General features: G+C 38.6%; 1 protein-coding gene across 1 annotated transcript in view; it reads left to right on the forward strand.

Moving 5' to 3' along the window:
- Positions 1-961: 961 nt before the first annotated feature.
- The window catches only part of COL4A4 (collagen type IV alpha 4 chain), a gene marked incomplete at its 5' end in the record, with an annotated part of 24,872 nt that continues 3,045 nt past the window's right edge, over positions 962-22,788 (forward strand). The window contains 20 exons of the mRNA XM_029085715.1: positions 962-1,066; positions 1,584-1,802; positions 2,733-2,894; positions 3,533-3,703; positions 4,563-4,706; positions 5,337-5,444; positions 5,705-5,883; positions 7,081-7,144; positions 8,713-8,787; positions 9,266-9,373; positions 9,702-9,809; positions 13,734-13,805; positions 14,592-14,720; positions 16,523-16,630; positions 17,501-17,656; positions 18,330-18,428; positions 18,730-18,738; positions 19,616-19,747; positions 21,824-21,940; positions 22,689-22,788. The exon at positions 22,689-22,788 is cut by the window's right edge and continues 89 nt beyond it. Of these exons, the coding sequence (XP_028941548.1) occupies positions 962-1,066; positions 1,584-1,802; positions 2,733-2,894; positions 3,533-3,703; positions 4,563-4,706; positions 5,337-5,444; positions 5,705-5,883; positions 7,081-7,144; positions 8,713-8,787; positions 9,266-9,373; positions 9,702-9,809; positions 13,734-13,805; positions 14,592-14,720; positions 16,523-16,630; positions 17,501-17,656; positions 18,330-18,428; positions 18,730-18,738; positions 19,616-19,747; positions 21,824-21,940; positions 22,689-22,788 (2,365 nt within the window). The remainder of the gene's footprint in view (positions 1,067-1,583; positions 1,803-2,732; positions 2,895-3,532; positions 3,704-4,562; positions 4,707-5,336; positions 5,445-5,704; positions 5,884-7,080; positions 7,145-8,712; positions 8,788-9,265; positions 9,374-9,701; positions 9,810-13,733; positions 13,806-14,591; positions 14,721-16,522; positions 16,631-17,500; positions 17,657-18,329; positions 18,429-18,729; positions 18,739-19,615; positions 19,748-21,823; positions 21,941-22,688) is intronic.

A 22,788-nucleotide genomic window follows, 5' to 3' on the forward strand; every position in this document is an offset into this window, starting at 1 on the left:
ACCGAGTGGTCCAGCCATCAAACCTGCATGCCTCAAAATGTAAAACTGCAAATACACAGGAATAGACTCATCTAATAGAACCAAGGGCTGTGCATGATCAAAAGGTGTGCAGGCTGCCTCCATAGAAATCAAGGTAGCTTGAAGCTGTCCTGCCTCAATTAAAATGCACGAGAGTCCATAGAATACACAGATCACTGGAGTCAGATAAGACCTAGAGTATGTACATCTGGATACCAGGAAAAAAAGGTGTGAGAGGCAAAGATACACTGCAAGCCTGTAATTTCTAAAATGATATTGCTCACGGCAAGTTGCATTTGAGCCCTAAACTCTGAATACTTATTACCATTACTGCAACTTGTTCAGCTTAATTTAAATTCAAAGAACTCATGCAGGAACTGTCAAAATGTTTCTTGTGATCACCTCCAAAGCATTTAATACCTCAGAAAAGCCTGATCAGAACAAATGGAGAGACTGGATTTGCAAGCTCCTTGATACGGCATTACACTGCTGCCCAACATCAGTATTGTGGGTGATAGCTAAAAACTTATGCAGACGTGAAAGAGCAAGAATTAGCATATTGTGCTCATCTGCACCATTCCAGAAGCAGTGTACAATACAGGGCAATACAAGAATTTGAGTTGACACTTATCGTTCACTAGGTTAATGTTGTTGATGTACTGTAACATTAAAATGTCATAGGAGATTTTTATTTTCTAATTTACTCTGGTGATTTGCAGTCTGCTGTTTATGGATTAGGGAACAAGTCCATTTACAAAAACAGCAACCATGCATTTGGTTGTGACTTGGGTGGTGGCTCTTGCCCAAAATGTCAGAAACAGATGAAATCCACTTGTCTTCAAAGCACATGAATGTGCATAGTATAAAGATGCAATACTGTTTCCTTAGATCATATAATTTAGAGCTCTGTCAGGTTTTTTACATATTTTCTTTCTGTTTCCAGGACCAAAGGGCTTAAAAGGACTCCCTGGTCGTCCTGGACCAAATGGCTTTGATGGGCAAAAAGGCCATCAAGGCAGGCCTGGAGCAGGAATCCCTGGGCCAGAAGGTAAATTGTGCTTTTCTTAATCCAGGAGACCTACTGGTCAGGCTGTAATGCAGACGTGCAGAGTAAGGTAGCTACCATGGTAGAATAGAATAGGAAGCACATTTCAACCAAAGTTAATGAAAAAGGAATCTTTACCAGTTTCTCTTTCTTTCCTCCAGCATTGCATGTGCAGCAGTAACCTAAAGTTCAATGTCCAGAGAGGAATATTCTCAGGAAACTGTGAATAATTAGTATCATTTTAGCAAATGGATTAAACCAGACAAGAGTGACAGTACACAAGATAGATGCTGCCCCAAAGAAAGCCACTGTCACTTTCCACAGGAGTAATTACCTCCTTCAGTCCTCTTGTATCATTAGCTGTAAATGAGAAACTTGAAATTCAATGTATGATGTTATTTTCCTTTGCAAAGTGATAATTTCATTCTGGTTAAATTTGCATTATAATATTCCACAGTTTTGAACAAAGCAATCAACTTCTGAATTATGCCCTATATGAATTTAAAAATCATATCAACAGGCTTTCGAGGCAGAGCTGGTGATCCTGGTGATGAAGGTGAAAGAGGATCTACAGTTGATGGTAAAAATGGCCCTCCAGGTCCACCTGGCATAGATGGTCAGAAAGGTGTTCCAGGTGATACCACATACGGTCCTCCAGGAATCCCAGGCAACAGGGGACTGCCAGGACCCCCTGGTGCACAGGGAGCAAGGGGTGATCCAGGCATTCCTTGGCTTCGAGGTATGAGCCAGTTTTTATGAAGCATTTCCCAATGAGAGAGGAGAAAATCTGAGCAAAGTCCGTCCTGATTCAGATAAAACTTACTCTTACTGGGATCATAGTGGTGACTGTGAACAGTATGCTCAGTTTTTACATTTACATTTTTACAGTTAAGGTTGATCAGCCACTGAGGAGATCTACGCTGCAGGAAGGGAAAGATGCTTTTACTCAGTCCATGGAGTAACAGTGCAGCTTCCTGTTCTTACTACTGTTACTTGCCATGTGTGGCATCTGTGCTTAGGGCCTCCTGCTCTACCACACAGATAGTCCCTGCCTCAGATTGCTTACTCAAATCTGAAAAGACTGGGAAAAGGTGGGAGAACGCTCAGGGAGAGAGGGATGAATTTCTTTACCCAGAGTTGTACAATATAATCCTCAATATCTTGGGCACTACACTCCTCATTTCTGCAGGGGAGTTTTGCTGGTTGCTGCAGGTGTCTCCACAGTGCCACTTCCTTCCCACTTCATAGCAGATATTGCTGTATCCTTTTATAGGTCTTCCTTTTGCCTGACCCTAAGCAGACACACACACACACTCTTCTGCACTGGGAAAACGTATAGAACTGACCCTGTTCTGTGTAGCTGGTGCAGGCCAGTGAGCTCCTTCCATTCTGCTGCTACACATCAGAAACTAGCTTTTTGTGCCATAAAGTCATTCTTGCCTACAGGTGAAAGTTGAATTTGTATTTGTTCCTTAAAGAAAGAAGCTCTCCACAACAGCCAGTTCTAAATTGCAGAAAAGCATCAGTTTTCACAAACTACAAAAATTAGAAGATAAGTAAGATATAACAATAACTGAACATGTAAATTTCAAAATTACAATTAAGAATTCTGAGCGATGGCAAGTAATGGAAGTAAAACATTTTACAATGGTTTTTTTGTTGTTTTCAGGACAGCCTGGTACCCCAGGATTTCCAGGTCCCAAAGGTTTTAGAGGCCCAGAAGGTGATATAGGAGCACCAGGCTGTCCAGGCTTCCCTGGTCCACCATGTGACACGGGCTTACCAGGGCCACCAGGACTCAGAGGTGTCATGGGCCTGCCAGGACCTCAAGGTACACAACATCCATCAGGTTGCCTCACAGCTCTAAGCTTTGTGCATCTTTTTTAAGGGGATTTAATCACATTATTTTTGTGGCTAGCATAACAAATATTTCCTTGGGGGCTGCTCGTTAGTGGAGGTGTACATTATGTTTTGCACATTTCCTTAAACTCAAGAAATATATAGTGTACATCTCAGATGTTTCCCAACTTTCCTTCCCTTCCCGTACTGTTCCCTAACTGGCCAAATCACAGTGTGTTCACTGTCAGGTAATAAACTGAAGAGTCACCTCTTACTGTGACTGTAACTTAACTGAGCTCTTGTCGTCACTGTGATACTTTTATCTTACTTATTCTTAAATAGAAGTGCTATTTGGGGAGAGCTAGGAAGCATATATATCAAAAGTATTTACAAATTAGTAGGGATTTTTCACAGGGCTCTTCTACTGATATTTCTCTCACTAAGGAAATAAAAGAAAACAAACATTCTGGGTGAAAAATCTAGGCAGAGGCAGGAGTCTGGCATGGTAGTAGTTTCCAAGTTTGTTGATATTCAGATTTCTACCAAAACCTATCACTTTCTACTTTTAAGATAAAATTGCTGAATCCTTTTCCTGCGTTTACATACATAAATTAAAGCTCTTTTTCTTAGGCTTACCAGGCTTTAAAGGACAGAGGGGAGACAGGGGCCTAGCTGGGCCACCTGGAATCAAAGGTCTCAAAGGCTCTCCTGGCTCACAAGGTCCCCCAGGTCCTCCAGGCTCCCGAGGACTTCCAGGACTTCCAGGTGATAAAGGACCACCTGGTTTCCCAGGACAAACAGGTATGTTAAACATCCTGCAGATGACCTCATCTGTAACTTCTCTTGTAGAAGGAGCTATTTCTACTGCTTTTAAAGCTAGGAATTACTTTACACCCTCCTCCCTTTCCAGCTTTGAGAATAAGACCCTGCAGCAGGGTAGAGGCAATAACAATAGCATGCTTTGTTCTTTCTCTTATAGTAAAAACAAAGGGATGGAAACAGTTTGATGCATCTTGTTGTTTTTACACAACAGTGTTTTACAACACTGACATATTTCCATGTATTATTCCCTGACTATTTATAATAGGTTGTTGTTACAATATGCTATAATAAGAACAATATACTTACTACATTCAGACTATCTCCTTTGCTGATGCAGTCTGTGCTCGTATGGTGATGAGTAAGTGGAGAAATAGCTTCACATTATATCTAATACTTACAAAAAATGTGACCAAATAATCACTGGCTAATGGACCAAAGGTCTGAGTAACTATAGCAAAATTTTATTTTCCTCCATCTCTCATCCAGACACTAGGAGTAATAATTTCCAGTAGCCAGGTGCAACATCTGGTCATGTCTTAGGCTATACATTATATTTAAGATCTGTTGGGGATAGCTGCTTTAGCAGTAACTGTAGCCTAAATCTCCAGGGGCTGGCAGCAGGGAGAGGGACGATATTTGTTTGCTTCCAGGCAATCTGGATTTGAAGACAAGTTTGATCTTGGCATGAAGCCGTGCTCCAACTGTTGGTTCTCTAGCTTTGCTGATTTCCTGAGGAGTCCTTCTAAACTTCCTGCCTTTTGCTTTATACTCTTTCTTAGAATGTGACAGCAACATCATAGCAGACTGAATATGTAAATAAAGCATTTAATATTACCAGGAAGCAAAGGGATTCAAGGACCCCAAGGATTCCCAGGACTCCCAGGAACACAAGGCCCAATGGGAATCTCTGGTGTAAAAGGTGAAGAAGGAAGAATGGGTCCACCTGGGCCTAGTGGAGAATGTGGGGATATGGGAATAGAAGGTTTGTAAAAATCCACTTCACTCTGTAGTTATATTACTGCTATGTTAGGAATAAGTTTCCTTCTTATTATAAGGGTATATTCACTTCTGTTTTCAGAGATATTAAATACTAAATCCAGTTATCTCACTTAGAAGTGCATAATGAAAAATAACTGAAGAAAAATTAATTCCACTCAGATCAGTAGGTGCATTTGCCACTAAATCAAATAGAGTAAGATCACTTATTCAAACAAACCTTGAATTTTGTCCTGTACACATGAAACTTTAGATTTTTCAAGTTTTCTATCATATTGTCTGTGTTCTTCAATCTATAATATATAATCTAAATATACAGGAAATAATCTCTCTAAATATTAATATAGGAAAGAGAATAACCATCTCCAAGGTGCAATCACAGACAGTACACTGTGGAGTGGACAATACAGTTGCCATCTTTCATATTCCAGACAAGCAGAGATCATCTGGGTTACTACTGAATTAAATAAAAAGCAAGAGAAGGATAATAAATTCTGTTAGAAGTGAGCTGCGTTAGTATTTGAAGGCTCTCTCTTAGGGAAATCTTCACTGAAATTAGTTTTCAGGACATGTCACTTCTGAGGATTTACTTAAGTTCCGTATGTTTGCTTCAAAGGTGAAAGAGGGCCTCCAGGAGACAGTGGCTTGGTTAACATCCGTCTTGAGAAAGGACAAAAGGGGGAACCAGGGTTTCCTGGTGAGAATGGATTTAGAGGTGAAAGAGGTAAGTTCATAAAATAAAGCCCTGCATATACACACATTCATCTAATATAAATGACTGGTATTTTTCACAGGTTTGGACTTGTAGCTGCAGTAGCATGCAGCAACTTTACTGTGTTTATAGATTCTTAAACTAGCTGTGTAGTTTCTTTGGACAATCACTAAGGCAATACACAAGGTGCAAAAGCACAGCTATATTCAAAGTAAGTGACAAATAGTGTCTTTACTACATTGGTCATTATCTTGTTCTGCACTTAACTCCAGGAGAAAAAGGCAATACTGGTATCAGAGGCACCCCAGGATTTCCAGGGAAGAATGGTGTCCCAGGACTGCCAGGTGACCATGGTGACACGGGACTGATGGGGTTTCCAGGATCACGGGGTTTCCCAGGACCAAAGGGCTTTAAAGGAATTACAGGTTTTCAAGGACAACCAGGTGACCAGGTAAACTGAAAGTGGTAGTGAAATGTCCTGGACTTTGCAGTTATCTCCTGCCTCCAAGAAATATGATGAAGGGTACTTCTATTGTGCTTACCCATTAGATGTTTCTCCTGAGAAGAGACTGTCAGGGTAATAGGGAAAGTAAATTCCTTAATGCAGCACTTCAGTGCTTTGATTACATTTTAGCAGAAACTGTAGTCAGAGTCAACAAAGTCTCCCCTCCCTCTTAGCTGCATGTTGAAATTTTGTTATATTGCCACTTGGTGGAAGTCCAGGCTACACTGCACTAATTAGGGGGGGCAAAAAGTGGATGCACAATCAAGTCTTTAACATTATTCCTAAGAAGAGATTGACAAATGCTTACTGCAGAGATCATAACAGCAGCAGCACAAGTACAAAATTAGTCTATAGCTGCTTCTTCATATCTTACTATGTGGAACAGCCAAGCCAATAGACATGACAAACCAAGTCTTCTGTGCCCATACTGACAACTTGCACCAAACAGAACTCAGGCAAGCAGTATTGCTCAGGACAAACATACAAAACAGCACATATATCACGTATGGTTATAAGCTAAAGTTCTTCACTGTCTTGCACACTAGGTGGACAGGCAGTGAGATTACATTAAGCTTAAAGCACAGTTGTTTATTTGGTAAAGGGACCAGTCTTTGCTTAGCTTGTCTTTTATTATATTTATTTGAAGAGATAATCTGTGTTTTGCTGATTATAGGTCATTATTCAAAAGGAAAACTAGATAAATCTTTAAATTTTTACTGTTGCATCACAATATATTTCTGGTTAATGTTTATAGTAAATTTTGGGCACCACACAAAAATATTTGGTACATTTTTATGGTACCTTTTAAATCAAATTACTCACGCCATCTGTGGGGAATTTAAGCTGTTCAAGCCAATAGTTAGCATAAACCATAAAAGCACAAATTCAAAATTATTATTATAATAATATATAATATAGAAGAACTATAGCAATTCTAATCTGCAGTTTCTTGGAAGTGTTAGTGGTCAGTGTTAGACATGTAACAGAGACAGCAAGCTTTTCTGTCGAGCTTAAGATACAGTTTTGCGATTCATATTTATTGCTGGTCTGTACACGAGTGTAAGAGAACCAAATGCTCTTACAGATAATTTCTGTATACACGTATATGTCAAACATTTTTATTTTGTTTTTTTAAAAAATCAGGGTGATGTTGGCTTACCAGGAATCCCTGGAAATCCAGGGCTGACTGGCCCAAAAGGATCTAAAGGTAATGAGTTTCTATAGACATGCTTTTGAAAAGAGCAATATGTTAGGATGTATATGCTCTGATAGATGCCAAGTACACACTAGAAAAGGGAAAGCAGGACAGAAGTAAAAATAATTAAAATATGAATGTCATTAGAAACAAGTCTGACTTACCTGAAGGTAAAATTTGCATTTCAGTATGTTCTTTAACAAGTTTGTTCCTTATAGAGTAGGTCTTACTAATTTAGAAGATAAATTTGTGTCAGATTTCATGGATTTAAAAAATTCCAAACACACATAAAAATCCGCTCTTATGGATCTGTAAAATTTGTCAAACCAGAGAAGAGAAAATGCAATCATTTATGGTATTATGGTGTTACAGATATGTATTCCAACATGCTTTATAATTTCTTTTATATCACTTATTTTACAGAGTTTTCCAGGCTATGAGTTTTGAATTCTTGGAACTTCTGAAAGCGTGATGTAGCAAATCAGGCAGAGTTCATACCCGTGCATGCAAAATTACTCAGCTGAGAAGATGAAGTTTTGCATATTTTTTTTTGGCTAAGTAGAGATTACTCTGAAAAGTTTTTCTATAATATTTCGATTTTTAAAAGTGTTTCAAAGAAATACAAAATGGTGCAATCCATGATATTCCAAATTTCATTGGAGCAGGATTTCATTACTAATAAATAATGAAATTAAATCATTGCCTGGAAAAAAAACATTAAAAAGACAGGAGAAATTATTTTCTCAGTTACATTTTTCATTCCTTCTAAAATTCAAGACCTTCTTAGCCAGGGAATATATTCCCACAAAAAAAAAAAAAAAGAACAAAACTCAATATAAAGAGAGTTCTTATGAAATGTGTTGAAAACAAACTTACTGGAAAAGTTATCCTTAAAACTAAAGCAGGAAATAGGCAGTAGAGGTGGGGATTGCTATGGCAGGGGATTTCTAGCAACATTTGAACTTGATATTTGCTCTTAACAGCAAAATCAGACAGTAAAGCTGGAGACAGGATGAACAGGTAGGAGAGGTCAGACATTTGTACAGACAATGTAAGGCAAAATTGCTTGGAATTATTGATTCTGTGATAAACAGGAATTTCAGCAAAGACAGAAAGAAGATGTGCTGGCTTAAAGTCCCCAGCTAGTCCCTAAAAGGGCTTTTGTGAGTAGACAGACTCACGCTGTATTGATTTTGCACATTCTCACAAACCTATGTAAGAAGTTCTCTTTATTTAATAAAGTGTTATAGGGAATTTATGCAATATCTTATTTTCAGTATATGCTGTCAGTATTGGGAAAGTTCCCGTAATTTGGGGGTTGGTTTTTTTTTTCATTATGGGAAATTTACATGAATACAGCCAGGAGTCATACTAAACACAAGCTGAGTAGTACTTCAAGACAGGCTGAGTTGGCAGATAATTTACATGTGCCAAATTATTTTTCATTCTGTGTTCTCTCAGTGCTTTTTATAGCTGTTAATATCTATGAGTAAATTATCTGATCTTACAAAATTGTCCAGCTTTGGTTTTGTGGATGAAAAGGATACTTGTATGAAATGAAAGTCATTGTACCTCAACAGGCAAGAGAGGTGACCCAACTCCTCTGCTTGGTACATATGGTCGAAAAGGGCCTCCCGGAGATCCAGGATTACCAGGTACCTCTGTCTGATTAGAGAAAAAAATTGGACTCAAAAACTTATTTTCTTTAAGTTTTGTCTTGAGACTTATTTGTCTCTCTTTTTTTTTTTTTTCCTGTGCATATTGAGCAGTATTTCCTATAGTTATAAACTCAAGGATTGGAGAGGCATCTCAAGGTGCAATATGGCTACCATTAACATGGTAGAGGAGGCAGAGTCTACTATGTCTAGTACAGCACCAATAAACATACCAATACTTACCAGAATAAAATCGTGCTAGCCATTTCTGCTCTTTCAGATATCACCAGAGAGATCAGTATAATTCATAGTTAATAAATAGGTGCAAGGATTTGCATATTGACATATTTGAATAAAATTATTTTTCTACTCAGGAAACCCTTTATTGAACTTTTATATTTTTAAACTTATCAAGAGGTGAAGAACAGGCAAGTTTAAACAAATAAATGCTAGATTTTAAATTTTTTATTTCTTTAAGGACTCTGTGGATTCCCAGGAGAGAAGGGTTCACCGGGTACCCAAGGGCAACCTGGAAGACCAGGATCCAAGGGTGACCCTGGATACCCAGGAATACCTGGATTTCCAGGTAATGACAACATTTAAAAAAAGTGCCATGTAACAGCTCAAAAGAGATATAGAACAGGAAGATGCAGCTGAGGAGGCACCTCTGTGGAGGCAGCTAGAGAAATCAGAGATCATGTCAAGGCTTGTATTGAAAGCTATTTCAGTACCTATAGAGAGAAGCAATAGTCTGCTCAGTCTTGGAGAACGAGATCCATCAGTTCTTCATACATTCCCATACCCTTTCAGGTACCTCTGATTAACAGAGTGTGCTGCATAGCATGGGAAAAAAAAAATAATCAAGAGTTTAATAGATTTGCATATTCATGGATTTTTTTTTTCCTCACCCTCAGGAGCTACGGGTCCTCAGGGATTGCCAGGAGAACCTGGAGAAAAAGGGAGACATGGAATTTTAGGACCTCCAGGACTGCAAGGATTAGCTGGATCCCAAGGCAGAAAAGGTAAACAGTATGCAGTGCAGTTCTACTGGTAACGTTACAGGACTGAACGTAAATATCCTTTTAGTAGTGAAAATGGAAAAGGCCTTACTGTGAGCATGATTTTGATTCTGTATTCTCTTAAACTAGTAGAAGAATTAAGCCAGTTCCCATCACCTTTGAAAGGTAACATAAATGCTACCTCAGAAAATTGTACTACAATCTAAAGTGGGTAAGGAAGAGGGTACAAACAGATTCTGGCTCAACTGATGTAACTGATAGCAGAAGTTGAGGAAAGAAAAATGAGTTTGCAGTAATTCAGATGTTTCACTTTCACTTCAGTTGTGCTGTGTTCTGCCTTTTCACCATGGAGTGCCACTGTTACTCTACAAAACCAGCAGACTGCTACAGACAGTATTTTCTTACAAATTTGTTTTAACAAATTGTGATAACTAGGGGGTTTTTTTGTTGGTGGTTTTGTTTTCTCCAAAACCTGATTTTTTGGTGGATTTAACACAGAAATACTTCCTCCAAATCCTAATTTATACATCTCACAATGATTATTATGTTTATATTGAACAGGAGGTCATCTATACAGTTGGTTTTGTTGGAGACCATTATTAACTTTTACTATACTCAGAATGATATATTGAAATTATAAGTTACATTAATACTTCATAAAGAAAGGTAATCAACTCTATACTTTGTGTCCTCTCTCTATGTTATAGTGTGTTTCATAACCAGTTCCTGGACAGGAAGAATAATATTAGTGACTCATATACAGAAGTCACAGTAAAGTAATATTTGGGGCTATGATAAATGGTTACAGAGTACAATAGATTAACTTTTTCAAATTCAGCCTAAGGAAAAATTGAGAAGGTTTCTTATAAGCTACTGAAAATTTAAATGAAAAATTGAAACCATTTATGATTGCTTGCAGTAAATAAGCAGTGCTGATTTAAACTGTCATGACAGATTCCTTGCTGGTGCATAATCTGAAAGAGAACTTTTCCTTGTTGCAAACAATATTTACTGTAACAAAGGCAGAGATCTGCAAGGACAGGGATGTCTAAATTGAGAGGGGTCGAAAAAAAAAAAGCATTCTTCTGCTGAAAACTTCTTAGTAGCAGATGGACTCTTTGCTTCTTGTCATAAGTGGTAAGACACTTATTTTCTGTATGGTACAGAAGTTACCCCAAGTCCTGCACAGGAAACATAACAAATTAACACACATGCTGCAGAAGGAAAAGTTCAGTTCCAAATGGCAATTCATTAGAGACCAAGTTGCCTGCTAAGCCTTAGGATTCTATATATTGCCAGCATAGTTGAAAAGAAGATTAACACCTTTGAAGTTATACCCAGTAATGAAAACTGAATGGAATTTGTATTCCAATTCAATTGGAGAATATAGATTTTAACACTATTTTCAATAAATATTGTTGCTAGCATTAGAAGTGAAATGGTTAATTGGCTGCTCATAGCTAAATACACAGCCTTGTTAATCTAACTGCTTCTCATTTACGTTAAATGTCTTGTGCCTGAAGAACTTTTAGGTTGAAAAAAAATTAAACATCATCTACCAAAGCATAATCAAATTTTCTTTATTACAGAGATAGTTTTAATAGTTAAGGGCTTAGTCTGGGAAGCCTTACTTGTGTGAGTAATCCTTGATGAAGCAAGTAATATTAAGAACATCACCAGAATTACTTGTGTGAGTAGAAGCTGAATTGGGCTGTAAAATACAGAAACAGTGGTTCATACATAGGTCAGCCAATTCAGCTGTACTAGAAATATGGGACTATAGCAATCCAAAAATCTAGAATTACAAGTGCTGATATTATAATGGATTGTTGGCAAATGTGTCAGAAACTCCCTGGAAAGCAAGTATATCAAGCCATCAGTCTTGACTGAATGAGCTAAAGATCAAAAAAGTTTTAAATGGTGATCTGGGTGCCAAAAATTGTTAGGAGTTCAGAATATATTTAAAATGCCACTGTTAAATTCCCCAAATTGGCATGTAAGTCTTAACATAAATTTGAAAATGGGAACATGCCCAAAGCACAAGCAGGCTACAGGAAGCAGGACTGAAACTTAGAATGTCATGAAAAGTTAAAGAGCAGTTAATTAAAGGCATAGAAGATATTACAGGTTGGATTACTAGTATCCCATATTATAAAGGGGATTACAGAGAGAGAATATTATCAATGTCTTGCAGGTTTTCAAGCAATCTTCTGGATTTAAAATTTTTCCAGACTTGTGTTTGCTACAGATTGGATTTCTTTCTTTTCATCCCTTTGTTAAATTTTAACTAAAAGTTAAAACTAAAGTTTCTGAGAACAAAACTATGGGATTATTATTTTTGGTGTGTTTGCTAGAGAACTTTAATGCCCTTTTATTTTGCCTTTCTTAGATGACCTATCTTTGAACTAGAGACCTTTAAATTTGGCAGGTGAGGCAGATGATGAAGGGCATTTGTGTTGCTGTTCCTACAGCAATTTGTCCCTGCCAAATTTTACCACCTTATAAACCTTAAAAAAAAAAAAAAATTCATATGTGCTTCAGTAGAGCACTAAATTCTCCCAAGATTCATACTCTGGATATACAGCAGATTTGCATGCTGCAGGAAATTATGAGATCAAGCACAGGAGCTGAAACAGAGACCCTACATCTTCTATGCCAGGAAGTAGCTAGACAGGGAAAAGGAGACAGAAAAGTAACTCGGACTTGTGGAAAAAACACTGCAACTGGACTGGGAATCCTACATGGCAGGGAGAAGAACTGGTGAGAAAGGAAATTAGGCAGAGATAAGCAGCAAAGGAAACAGGAATAGGCACTGACAGTATTCTTTAACTTGATGATCAGTGTCTGTCTGATCTGTCCCTCTCTGGAGCAAGAAGCATTGCAACTCTATTACTCCGTCTGAAACCTCTTTGAAACCTGTTACCAAATGTCCCATCAGTTTTGCCAAATCTGTTCCAATCACCAGGTGATAGGCTGCCATCTGCATTTCATGCGTATACATCTTCACATTTGATACTTCTTCTGTACAACTTAGGGAACTATAAAGTGCTACTGACACAGGTATTTTTACCTTCCACTGCAAACAACAAACATAATCTCAGATTAGTTCAATGTTCAAAAAATTGATTAAAAAATGACATCTATGTTTTTACTTTCTGTGTTTTAGCAATTTTTTAAAAAGCACAGATTATAAAGCAACAGTTACATCTGACTACCATGAACACTCAGCCTGTGATGTGGTCATCTAGTGAACATCACTAGTGACAAAGCTGCTGTATATTATCACATGTCAGCATAGGCCTCAGTTACAGATTTGTTGTCTTCAAAGACTTTGTGCTCTTCAGTTTAAAGAATTTTTATAATGGTGTAATGCAAAAAAGCAGTTTTCTGTGTGAAATCTGCAAGATCAGGGAATAGAAGCCAGGAGAAAATTAAGCTTCTTTCTAGTGCAGCTAGATTGAATTGCACTTACATTTGGAACAGAAGCTGTAAAGAAGTTCCAGCTTCACAGTTATTTTAGGTAGTGTCTGCATCCCAGTCACCTGGTCATGTAGTGATAACACAGCTAACTTTGGACTAGTTAATCACATGTAGCAGTAGTGGTTTAAACACAGGCACAAGGTTCACTATAAACTGAGCTTCCATATTGCTAGCTACAATATAGAAATACCTAAAGGATTAAAAGGTATGTTATCTGATTGCTTTGATGTGAAACTGTATTATGATTGCTATTTTCAGACTTTTCACATTTTCCTTTCCAAAAAGACTGTACTCTGGTGCAATGTGAACTCATGTTCAGAATTAAATTCAGCAAATACCCTGTCATCTTGATCCAGAATGTGTTGAGAGAAAAAAAAATGGCATAATTTTTAATTGTGACTTTAAAGGATTATTGTGGCACCCAGTCACACCTGTAATATCTCTCAGGTTTTCCTGGACTGCCTGGACTGGATGGCTTGGATGGACTAAAAGGTCAAAAAGGTTCTGCAGGAGCTCCAGGTAAAGAAAGGAAATAGCTGTGTGGAACAGAAAATCTTCTCTTAAATGACTGAATGTGCAAGGAATGATGCACGTTATTTTGATATTTGCCTTGCGCAGAAGATACTGTTAAGACTCAGACTAAACTTTCAAACAGAATCTAAAGTATGCCTAATGACACACCTGCAGTTATTTGTGGGGAAAACTTTAAAACTTCCATTACTCACATAGTTTTGTTGGAACCTTTCAAGACTGTTTATAAAACGAAAACGTTCAGTGCAGATGATTCAAACTAGAGCCAAGTCTCCAGGGTTTTTTTATGTGAAAGATAAACTAACAAATTAAAAGGAGACTTATGAAATCCCAGCCCCATTAAAGTCCGTGAGAGTTATGCCACAAACTCAAGAGGAACCTGGATTTTACTCATGCTGATCTACTTGCAACTTTCAAAAGGTGCTTTTGAAGCCATATTAAAAAACAGTGCTCACCATCTATCTAGAGGTTACAAATTTACGCTGATAGAAAATTAAATTTAGGACCATGCAATCAGTTTATTTTTCAAGTTGCAGACAATAATGACACCATATAAAATAACCCCTGAAGAAGAGCATTAAAGCATAGAGACTAATTTCTTTGAAATAAATTAATTAGGGCCAGATTCAACAATACTCTATCCAGCTTCCAAGAGAGAACTAGAAAAATAGCTCTAGACAAGCCTTGCAAGGAGGAACATCTGCAGCTGATATTCTGCACATCTGCATTTGTACTCACTGTAAGCTTTATGTACATAATTGTTTTCTTATAAAGGTCAGAGTGAAACAGGGCCTCCAGGATACTCAGGAGAACTTGGACCAAAAGGAGACAGAGGTGAACCTGGATGGCCTGGTATTTCTATTCCAGGCCCCCCTGGAGAAAGAGGATTCCCAGGATTCCCAGGTAAGAAAGGGTTTCTCCTTAGTGGTGCCCTGCAGAGTTGAAATGAAGCTCATACAGGCTCTTCCCATGGTTTGTGTGAACATTAAAACAAAACCAGAAGATTCCCTCCCTAAAAACATTTCTGTTGGAATAACATGCTGATGTTTCTTGAGTAGATACAGAGCCCCCAGTATTTCTTGTTTATTATGTTACAGGAGAGGAAAGAATGAGAATAGAAAATTATGGACTTGGACAGACTCAGGGAACTGCTAAGTGGAGTTGCCCCCTGGGAAGAAATTCCTGAAGAAAAAGAGTGCAGGAGATCTGATAGTCACAGAAACATAGTGAATCTATCAACTATTCTGATGTATATGCAAGATAGAACTGTATCACAAGATTGCTATGATTATTTAAGAGCCTTGGTGATATAGGAATTGCATAGAAATATTAAAGTGTTTGAGGAAGGGCCGCTAGGAAGGTTAAGAGGTTGGAGCATCTGTCAAATGAGAAGAGGCCGAGGGAGTGGGAATTGCTTAGCCTCCGAAAGAGAAGGCTCAGGGGGAATTTTATCCATAAGTGCCTGATGGGAAGGACATGGAGACAGATTCTTCATAGTGGTATTCAGCGACAGGACAAGAGGTAATGGGCACAAACTGACATACAGGAAATTCTACTTAAATATGAGGAAAAGTTTTGGTTTTCCTATGAGGGTAATTGAATACAGGAGGTTGCCCAGAGAAGTTATGGAGTGTCCATCTTTGGAAATACTCAAAACCCAGCTGGACAGTGTTCTAGGCAACTACTCTAGCTGGCCCTGCTTTGAGTAGGGGGTTGGACTTAGACTGTCTCCAGAAGCTTATTGAAGCCTCAGCAATTCTGTTATTAGAACCTTGCCACAGTGTCACACAGTTTTCACACAAGAAAGATAACAGAGGTGAATTCTGGTGAGGTGAATTATTCTAAGATGGAGGCACAGTAATTTTTCTCAATTCAGTTACTAGTTCATGAAATGAGGGAGTTAACAGAATAGTGCTGTTGAGGAAAAAAAGAGAAAAAGTTTCGTTCTAAGATTTATTAATACTGTTTGACATAGGATGGGCAAGGCCTCCCATGGTATACTGTGTCCATCTTTGACAGATTAGGGAGAACTCACTAGAGAGTAAATGGAAGGATGGGGTCAAAAAGAAGACTTAAGAAACTAGGTTTGGGTTTTTTTGTAGAAAAGAGAAAGCAAGAGTGCAACATGTGCTACAAGCTGCAACTGCTCAATAGGGTTATGCAGAGGATGATAAACTGTAACTCTTCCTGCCTGTCACATGTAAGAGCACTAACGTCTTATTTTACAAAAATCCAGATTACAAATTAGGAAAAAAAAATACATGCAAGACTAGTAAAATCATCTTGTCCATTGAGATTTTGCTTTTGCTAGGAACAGTCTGTGAATACTTACTCCTGTCCCAGGCAGAATGATTTCATAGTCTCAGCTCATCTTACTTTTTTACCATTTCTCCCACTGTTAGAATTCAGGAGAAGGTGGCTATCTGTGGCAATATGCCAGTGTGTGATGATGCATTAGTTTAAGTAGATTTCATGGAAAGAATGAAAAATTTTAAAAGATAACAAATATTTTCACTTCTACAAGATGTCTTCATTAGCCTTATCACTGGTTTGTTCAGTATACAAGTGAGAGTGTACGTTACCTCCATGACTTCACCTCCATGGTGTTACCTCCATGCTTGTCAGCATTCTTTTAGTTAGAAACTTATTTCTGTAATCTAAAAACGCTCAGATTATTTTTTTATTTTTAAAACTTGATCCCTTAGGTAGAAGAGGACCTGTTGGACGCACTGGACCTATGGGAAGATCTCCTGATAGTGCTTCTCCTGGTCCTCGAGGTGATCAAGGACCACCTGGTTTAGATGGCATCAGAGGTATTAAAACCAAAAATATCAAATTTGATCATGTAAAAAGCCCCTGAGGCTACTAGGAGTCACCAAGTTGCTGTCTGTGGAACAACGTATAAAAGTGCATAGGGAACAAAGAAGCCAATCAGTACCTAAGTGAATACACAGAGAAGTGAACACTGGAGAGATCATCAGAGCAAGGACAAGATACAGATCTCTAGATTCATTTTTCTAGCGTGGATGGTATTTCTGTACAAGTCCTGCTGCTACAATGTATCGTAATTTCCACAGAAGCAAATAAGATTACTGGCCTCTCTTCCTCACGAGAAAGATAGAACACATTGTCCAGAGGCCAGCTGTTGTTGGTAAACCCACAAAAACCTGGTTTCCAATCTAAATCCAGCCCTGGGAAAGCTAAAGCTGTCAACTCTTTTATAAGCATTTATGTAGACCTCACTTCTGTTACAAGCAGGGATTGCCAAGGGACCCAGTCAATTCCTATAGATTTTGGTCCTCAAATGGAGCTCTTTCAAGTTGTCCTGACCCCTTACATTAAGTATTATCTGAACCTTTCCTGACCAAGTAGAAAGACTTACTTCCTATTGGGAAATGGGATGGAGACTGGAAGGGTAAGCAACACTAATAAATATAGAGAAACAGTGTCTCAATGCATGTAACGTTAACTTGCTGCCTTTTGCTTGCACAAATCTACATAGTTTTGGGATCTGTTACTATTATTGTCTTCCTTACAGTGCCTTGAACAAAGGCTAATGCTAATGTTTCCAAAGACACCCAAGGGCTGTCCTGCATCCCAGGGGAAAAAACCCAAGGGAACATGGCTATTTTTATATGTTTATGCTTCATGAATATATTAAGAATAAAGTTCTTTTACCATAGGTCAGCCTGGGAATCCTGGTCCTCCTGGAGAGACTGTCTTTGTGCGAGGTGATCCAGGTGATACTGGTATTCGAGGGGTACCAGGTAATCCGGGGCAGCGAGGGCAACAAGGAGCCAGAGGTCTTCCAGGGAACCAAGGAAGAAGTGGCCCGAAGGGTATGATCTGAGATGTTTTTAAGTGGCATGTGCACTTACACCCAGCCCTATGCAGCCTTGTGCAGAGGGGATTGCCATTGGAGACTGAGCCAGACAGAAAGGGTAGGCTGGACATTTCATAGCTCTGCCCTGTTACCTACAGATAAGATAGGGCTGGGGTAAAAGGTCAGAGTAGAGCCAGATTCCCATGCACTGATTCCAACAATTTATTGGAAGACTCCCCTACTAACCTGAGGATGAGGCAGTAAAACTTAAGTCTGCCAGATAAAGCAAACCTTGACCTCTATGCAGGGGCCTTGAGAAACTAAGGAAGATGCAGATGTGTTTGAACTAACACGGAGTCTGACATCTGCCCCATATCAATAGCTTTGGGCTTTCAACAGATTCTTGAGTTTGAAAACAAGGATCTAGATACTCTGCTGCTTCTACACACTGCAGAGAAGTCCTGTCTACATCAATCCCTTACAATCTCTACAAAAAGAAAAGTTGTAAATTTTAATTCAGTTCAAGACCAGGAAGAGAAGAGGAAAATGTTCATTTCTTTCTGGGAGACAACAGAGCTGAGCTGTCCCAAGCATTTTTTGTTACTCAAGCAGCTAAGACTTCATCTTATTTATGTGTTCACCTTCTTGGAATACAACCCCATGTAACTGCACAACTATTTTCTTTCCAGGTCCTATGGGAATCCACGGCCCACAGGGTCCACCTGGTGCTATAGGACAACCAGGAGACCAAGGTTTTCAAGGAAAACCTGGTCCCAGAGGCCCCACAGGTACTTATGAACTTGTTGCTCATTGTCACTCAATTGTAACCGTGATCTTTCTATTCATATATAATCTTACTAACATTTACTTACATACAATTTAAACAATCTCAGAAAAAACCCAACTGTATTAATTGATTTCTCATTTGAGTAGTGTAAAAATTTCTGAACTATGTATTTGTTTCTGTTGTCACCTCATGAAGTGATTTCTGTTCTCATTCCATTCTTTACTCTAATTTACATGCCTGAAACTTTTTTCTACCTGCACCACAATGGCTGCAATCTGCTTTCCATTTTCCAAATCCTTCAGGTTTCATAGGTAAGTTCGTGACTATTGATTATTGTTCTTTTCATGTGGGCTTCCTTCTGTATAGATACATTCCACTCCTACTAGAAAGTATTCTTGGCTTGGCTGCTAGGAATAGTAGATATTGCTACAACAACATAGTTCTAATAGATTTTTCACATAAATAGCTACCTTTTTCAAGCAGATCAGTATCATGATAATGCTACAGTGAGAAGTCTAATGCTATATGCCAATTAGACTTATGAAATACTTTTGTTTCAAATTATCACTTTGGTTTTTGGTTGTCAAACAAGATGCTTTTTAACCAAAAACTTAGTGAAAGCTTGAATCCTAACACTAGATTAATACAAACACTGAACTCAATCTGGATAAACTGATCCAATTCTGATTTTTTTCCAAAATGCAAATAGCCAGTAGGTCCCAGTAACTTCCAATACATAAAATGTGGCCATTCTTTATTTTTTGTTATTAAAATTCTTTTAAATGGGTATTGTGGGTTAGCTTCTTTTGCCCACTTATTGATGGTTTTGCAGCCTCAGAATAGGCAAAGTACTGTAAATCTTCACATGTGCTAAGGTGTTTGCACTGAAGTTGAGTAGACTTTAGGCTTTAACTCAAATCAGTTTGGGGCACATTAAGACAGAAGCTGTACAACAAATATTTGAAACATCAGCTAACATACACTTGCTAACACATGCTTGCCATGCTGTTAAATGCTGTGCTAAAGGACTAAGACTAAAATTAAAAGCGCTGAGACTCAATAATTCAAGATTTTCAAATACTTGAAGTATGCATATGAATACCAAAACCAGCTAACAGTTATGTTGATTTTTCACGAGAGCTATTAACCAATCTTCTGTCTAATTTACTTTGCTATTACACATTCCAGGTGACCCTGGTGAACCAGGAAAAACAGATGATTCATGCCCTGCAATCCCTGGGCCTCCTGGGGAAGCAGGGCAAAGGGGACATGATGGCTCTGCAGGATTACCAGGGCCAATAGGCCACCCTGGACCCCAAGGTAAGCTTGTGTTTTGCAAGCTTGGATGTCTATTTTAGGCATTTAGACAACAAATACAAAAGGGGAAAAGGGTCAGAGTGTCAATGTTATTTCTCTATGTTTTACCCTGTCTCTTCCCCTTAAATGCTTATCAACACTCTCCAGAAACATGTAATGAGCTGGTTAATGATGAGGATGATGGATCCATATAGCTGAACCAGGCTATTTGAGCTTGCCTGCACTGCATTCCCTTTTCCTAGGCCAGGGAGCACAAAAACACTATTGAGAAAATAATTCTTCAAACTATTTTTTGTTTACCAACAAATGAAAAAGCAATGCCTCAAACCACTCCTATGGTTTAGACAGGTTATATTTGGAGGGTGTTAAAAATAATGAATCACAAAGCTCTGCTAATCCAAGTCCTAAAAGGACACTGAAGTCAGAGAGGCAGCTACAATAACATTTTTTATCTGTTAGAACATGAAAAAGTTAGCAAAAAAAAACCAACAAAAGGCTAAAGAGATCTTATGAAGAAGTGATGAAAGACCAAAACATTCTTCTGATAGATAAAAAGAAAATAAGGGTCATGCTGGTACTGATGATTCCAACAGAGTGGCCATCTTCATAGAAATATAGCAAAGCATGTCTATGTTTTATCTTCAGTTTAGGCTGTGTCTAAATGTGGTGTCTTCAGTTTAGAAAGTGGAATACCTCATGTGGTTTTAAAGATCTCCTAGTTGGGAGACCAAAGTCTGTTGTGGTGGCTGCCCTGGACATCCCATATCTCCAGAGGATAAAAAAAAAAAAAAAAAAATCTGTGATTTTCTCCCAGGAGATTCCCTGCAGTAGTCATCCCCCTCATGAAAGTGAACACAAGGCAGTTTTCAGGAGATGATCTACTTTTATGTATCTATATTGATTTGTCAGCTAAAAGGTGTTTCTGCTGTGTTTCCGTTATATACAGGATTAAAACAGTTTCTGTAAAGCCAGACAATACTCTGATACATACTGGTACTGGTTTTATGAAAGAAAGACTTCCTTTCAGAAAGTCAACAGAATTCCAGTTTTCTCCTGGCTTGGAAGGCAAACTGGAGATTTTACTGGCAAAAGCAATGTGTATTACTAAAACTTTGGTGTACTTCAGCTCTAGCAAAATAACTATGCAACCAACATTGAAAAGCTATTAAATTGTTTTGACTGGCTTAGATTTTTTTAAATGAATCTAGTAAAAAGTAGCATTGGGAAATTTTGAATGTTGGGAGACAACCTTGGATTACTCAGTCTGCAGGTTAAGTAGCAAAATTTGCAAGGAATAAAACAGGCATCATTAATGAGAAACAACTGTGGTGCTAGAGAAAGACTCTGAAAACTGCTTATTACTAAAAGAGAAAACACACTGCTGAGTGCAGTAATACCTGACAAGTGTAAATTCATTCAATTCAGATTCTGTTTAAAGTAGCCAGTGAGCAGGACCATCACTATCCGTGCTGCGTATATGAGTCCTGTCTTCTACTGTCATGGCCACTCCTCATTATCTGCTCATGTATAAAAATGCACGTACATATGAGAAATATAAAAAGGTGAGGCCATCAGGAACCTAAAACGTCTTTCCTGTTCCCCACTGGATGCAGTCCAATTCTGGAGTCCCCCCTGTTCTGTAAGTACTCTAGTACATGCATTACCTCACAGAAAGTTCAGTACATGTTTAAAGACTTTGCTGAATTGGTTCCTAAAAGATGACAGCCTGATGTAGGATGGGTTATAACTCATTACACAGTACAGACACTGATAGCAATTCTGCAAGAGGCTTGCCATGATAATGTTTGTTAGTGGTTTGATTTCAACTTTAAACCACACAGGTTTTGTAGAGAGGACACTAAAGTCTTACCTCTGAGCTACTGCCGTGGTCACAAAGAGAGTAAGGTGTAAAGAGAATTCCCAGCAGAAAGCAGTCTTGCTCCTCTCTATCCTGAAGCATCATTTCTTGGTGATGTCTGTTCTGCTGACTGGTCCTTTGCATGCTGTGTATGTTTGGACAATGTATAACCTTTAGATGTAGCCATGTGAAAGGAAAGTGCATACTTTGTATCTGTCTAGGAAGAAAAGGTGAAGAAGGGTCATGTGGCCTGCCAGGTCAAGATGGCTTACCTGGGCCACCTGGACCACCAGGTGACCAAGGGAGTATAGGAGAGCAAGGATACACTGGGCCACAAGGTAAGAACTGAACATGGCTTTCTGGGGAGAGATGTGTGAGGTGAGGTATAGACTAAGTTTTCTCTCTACTCCCTCAGTTCACACATGGATACATCCACCTCTAGCCTGAGATACCGTGACTCTTCTTTCCCCCTCTCAGTTCAAGCAGTGATAGTGACAATTGTGAATGATTTCATAACACATAAAAAGACCTATCAGAGGAAAATTGATTTCAGCATCCATTATTAACCAGAAAGGCAATTAAGCACACATGCTTACATACCATATATCAATAGGTATGCATTTCTGAGTCAGGGCTAATGGTGCAACTGTCTGTGGGTAATTAAAATTGTATTTTAACTGTGACTGTTGTGCAATAAATTAGTGGTTGAATATCTATGTGAGGAAAGGTGTTAACAGCCTATGTGAGGCATTGGCTGTTACTGCAGGGATTCAAATTCAGTCCAGACAAGTCATCCTAGTGAGAAAGTCTGAAATCACTGCTCACCTCAGTTTGTTTCTTAATCCATACGACACAGGACAGCCACAAGAGAAAAGCCAACTATCGAGCATTCAGTGGCCATCTAGCTCATTTCTCTCCCATCAGAAGGATAACATGAGTCTGCTGGTGTTGTACAACAACCTATGAAGTTGTATTATTCAGTCAGGAACCTCTTACTGAACACTTAAATATACTAAAAGATAACAGTTCACACTAGCTGTGTGTTCATACAAGTAAATTTATTTTACCTTTTCTCCTATGTATAAGGCCCACCTGGCCAGACTGGTATCCCTGGACCACCAGGCCCCCATATTAGATCTCCGAGTGGATTCTTGCTCGTCCTTCACAGTCAGTCAGACAGAGAACC

The sequence above is a fragment of the Antrostomus carolinensis genome, unplaced genomic scaffold, assembly GCF_000700745.2.
Source record: "Antrostomus carolinensis isolate BGI_N321 unplaced genomic scaffold, ASM70074v2 scaffold25396, whole genome shotgun sequence".
Taxonomy (NCBI): Eukaryota; Metazoa; Chordata; class Aves; order Caprimulgiformes; family Caprimulgidae; genus Antrostomus; species Antrostomus carolinensis.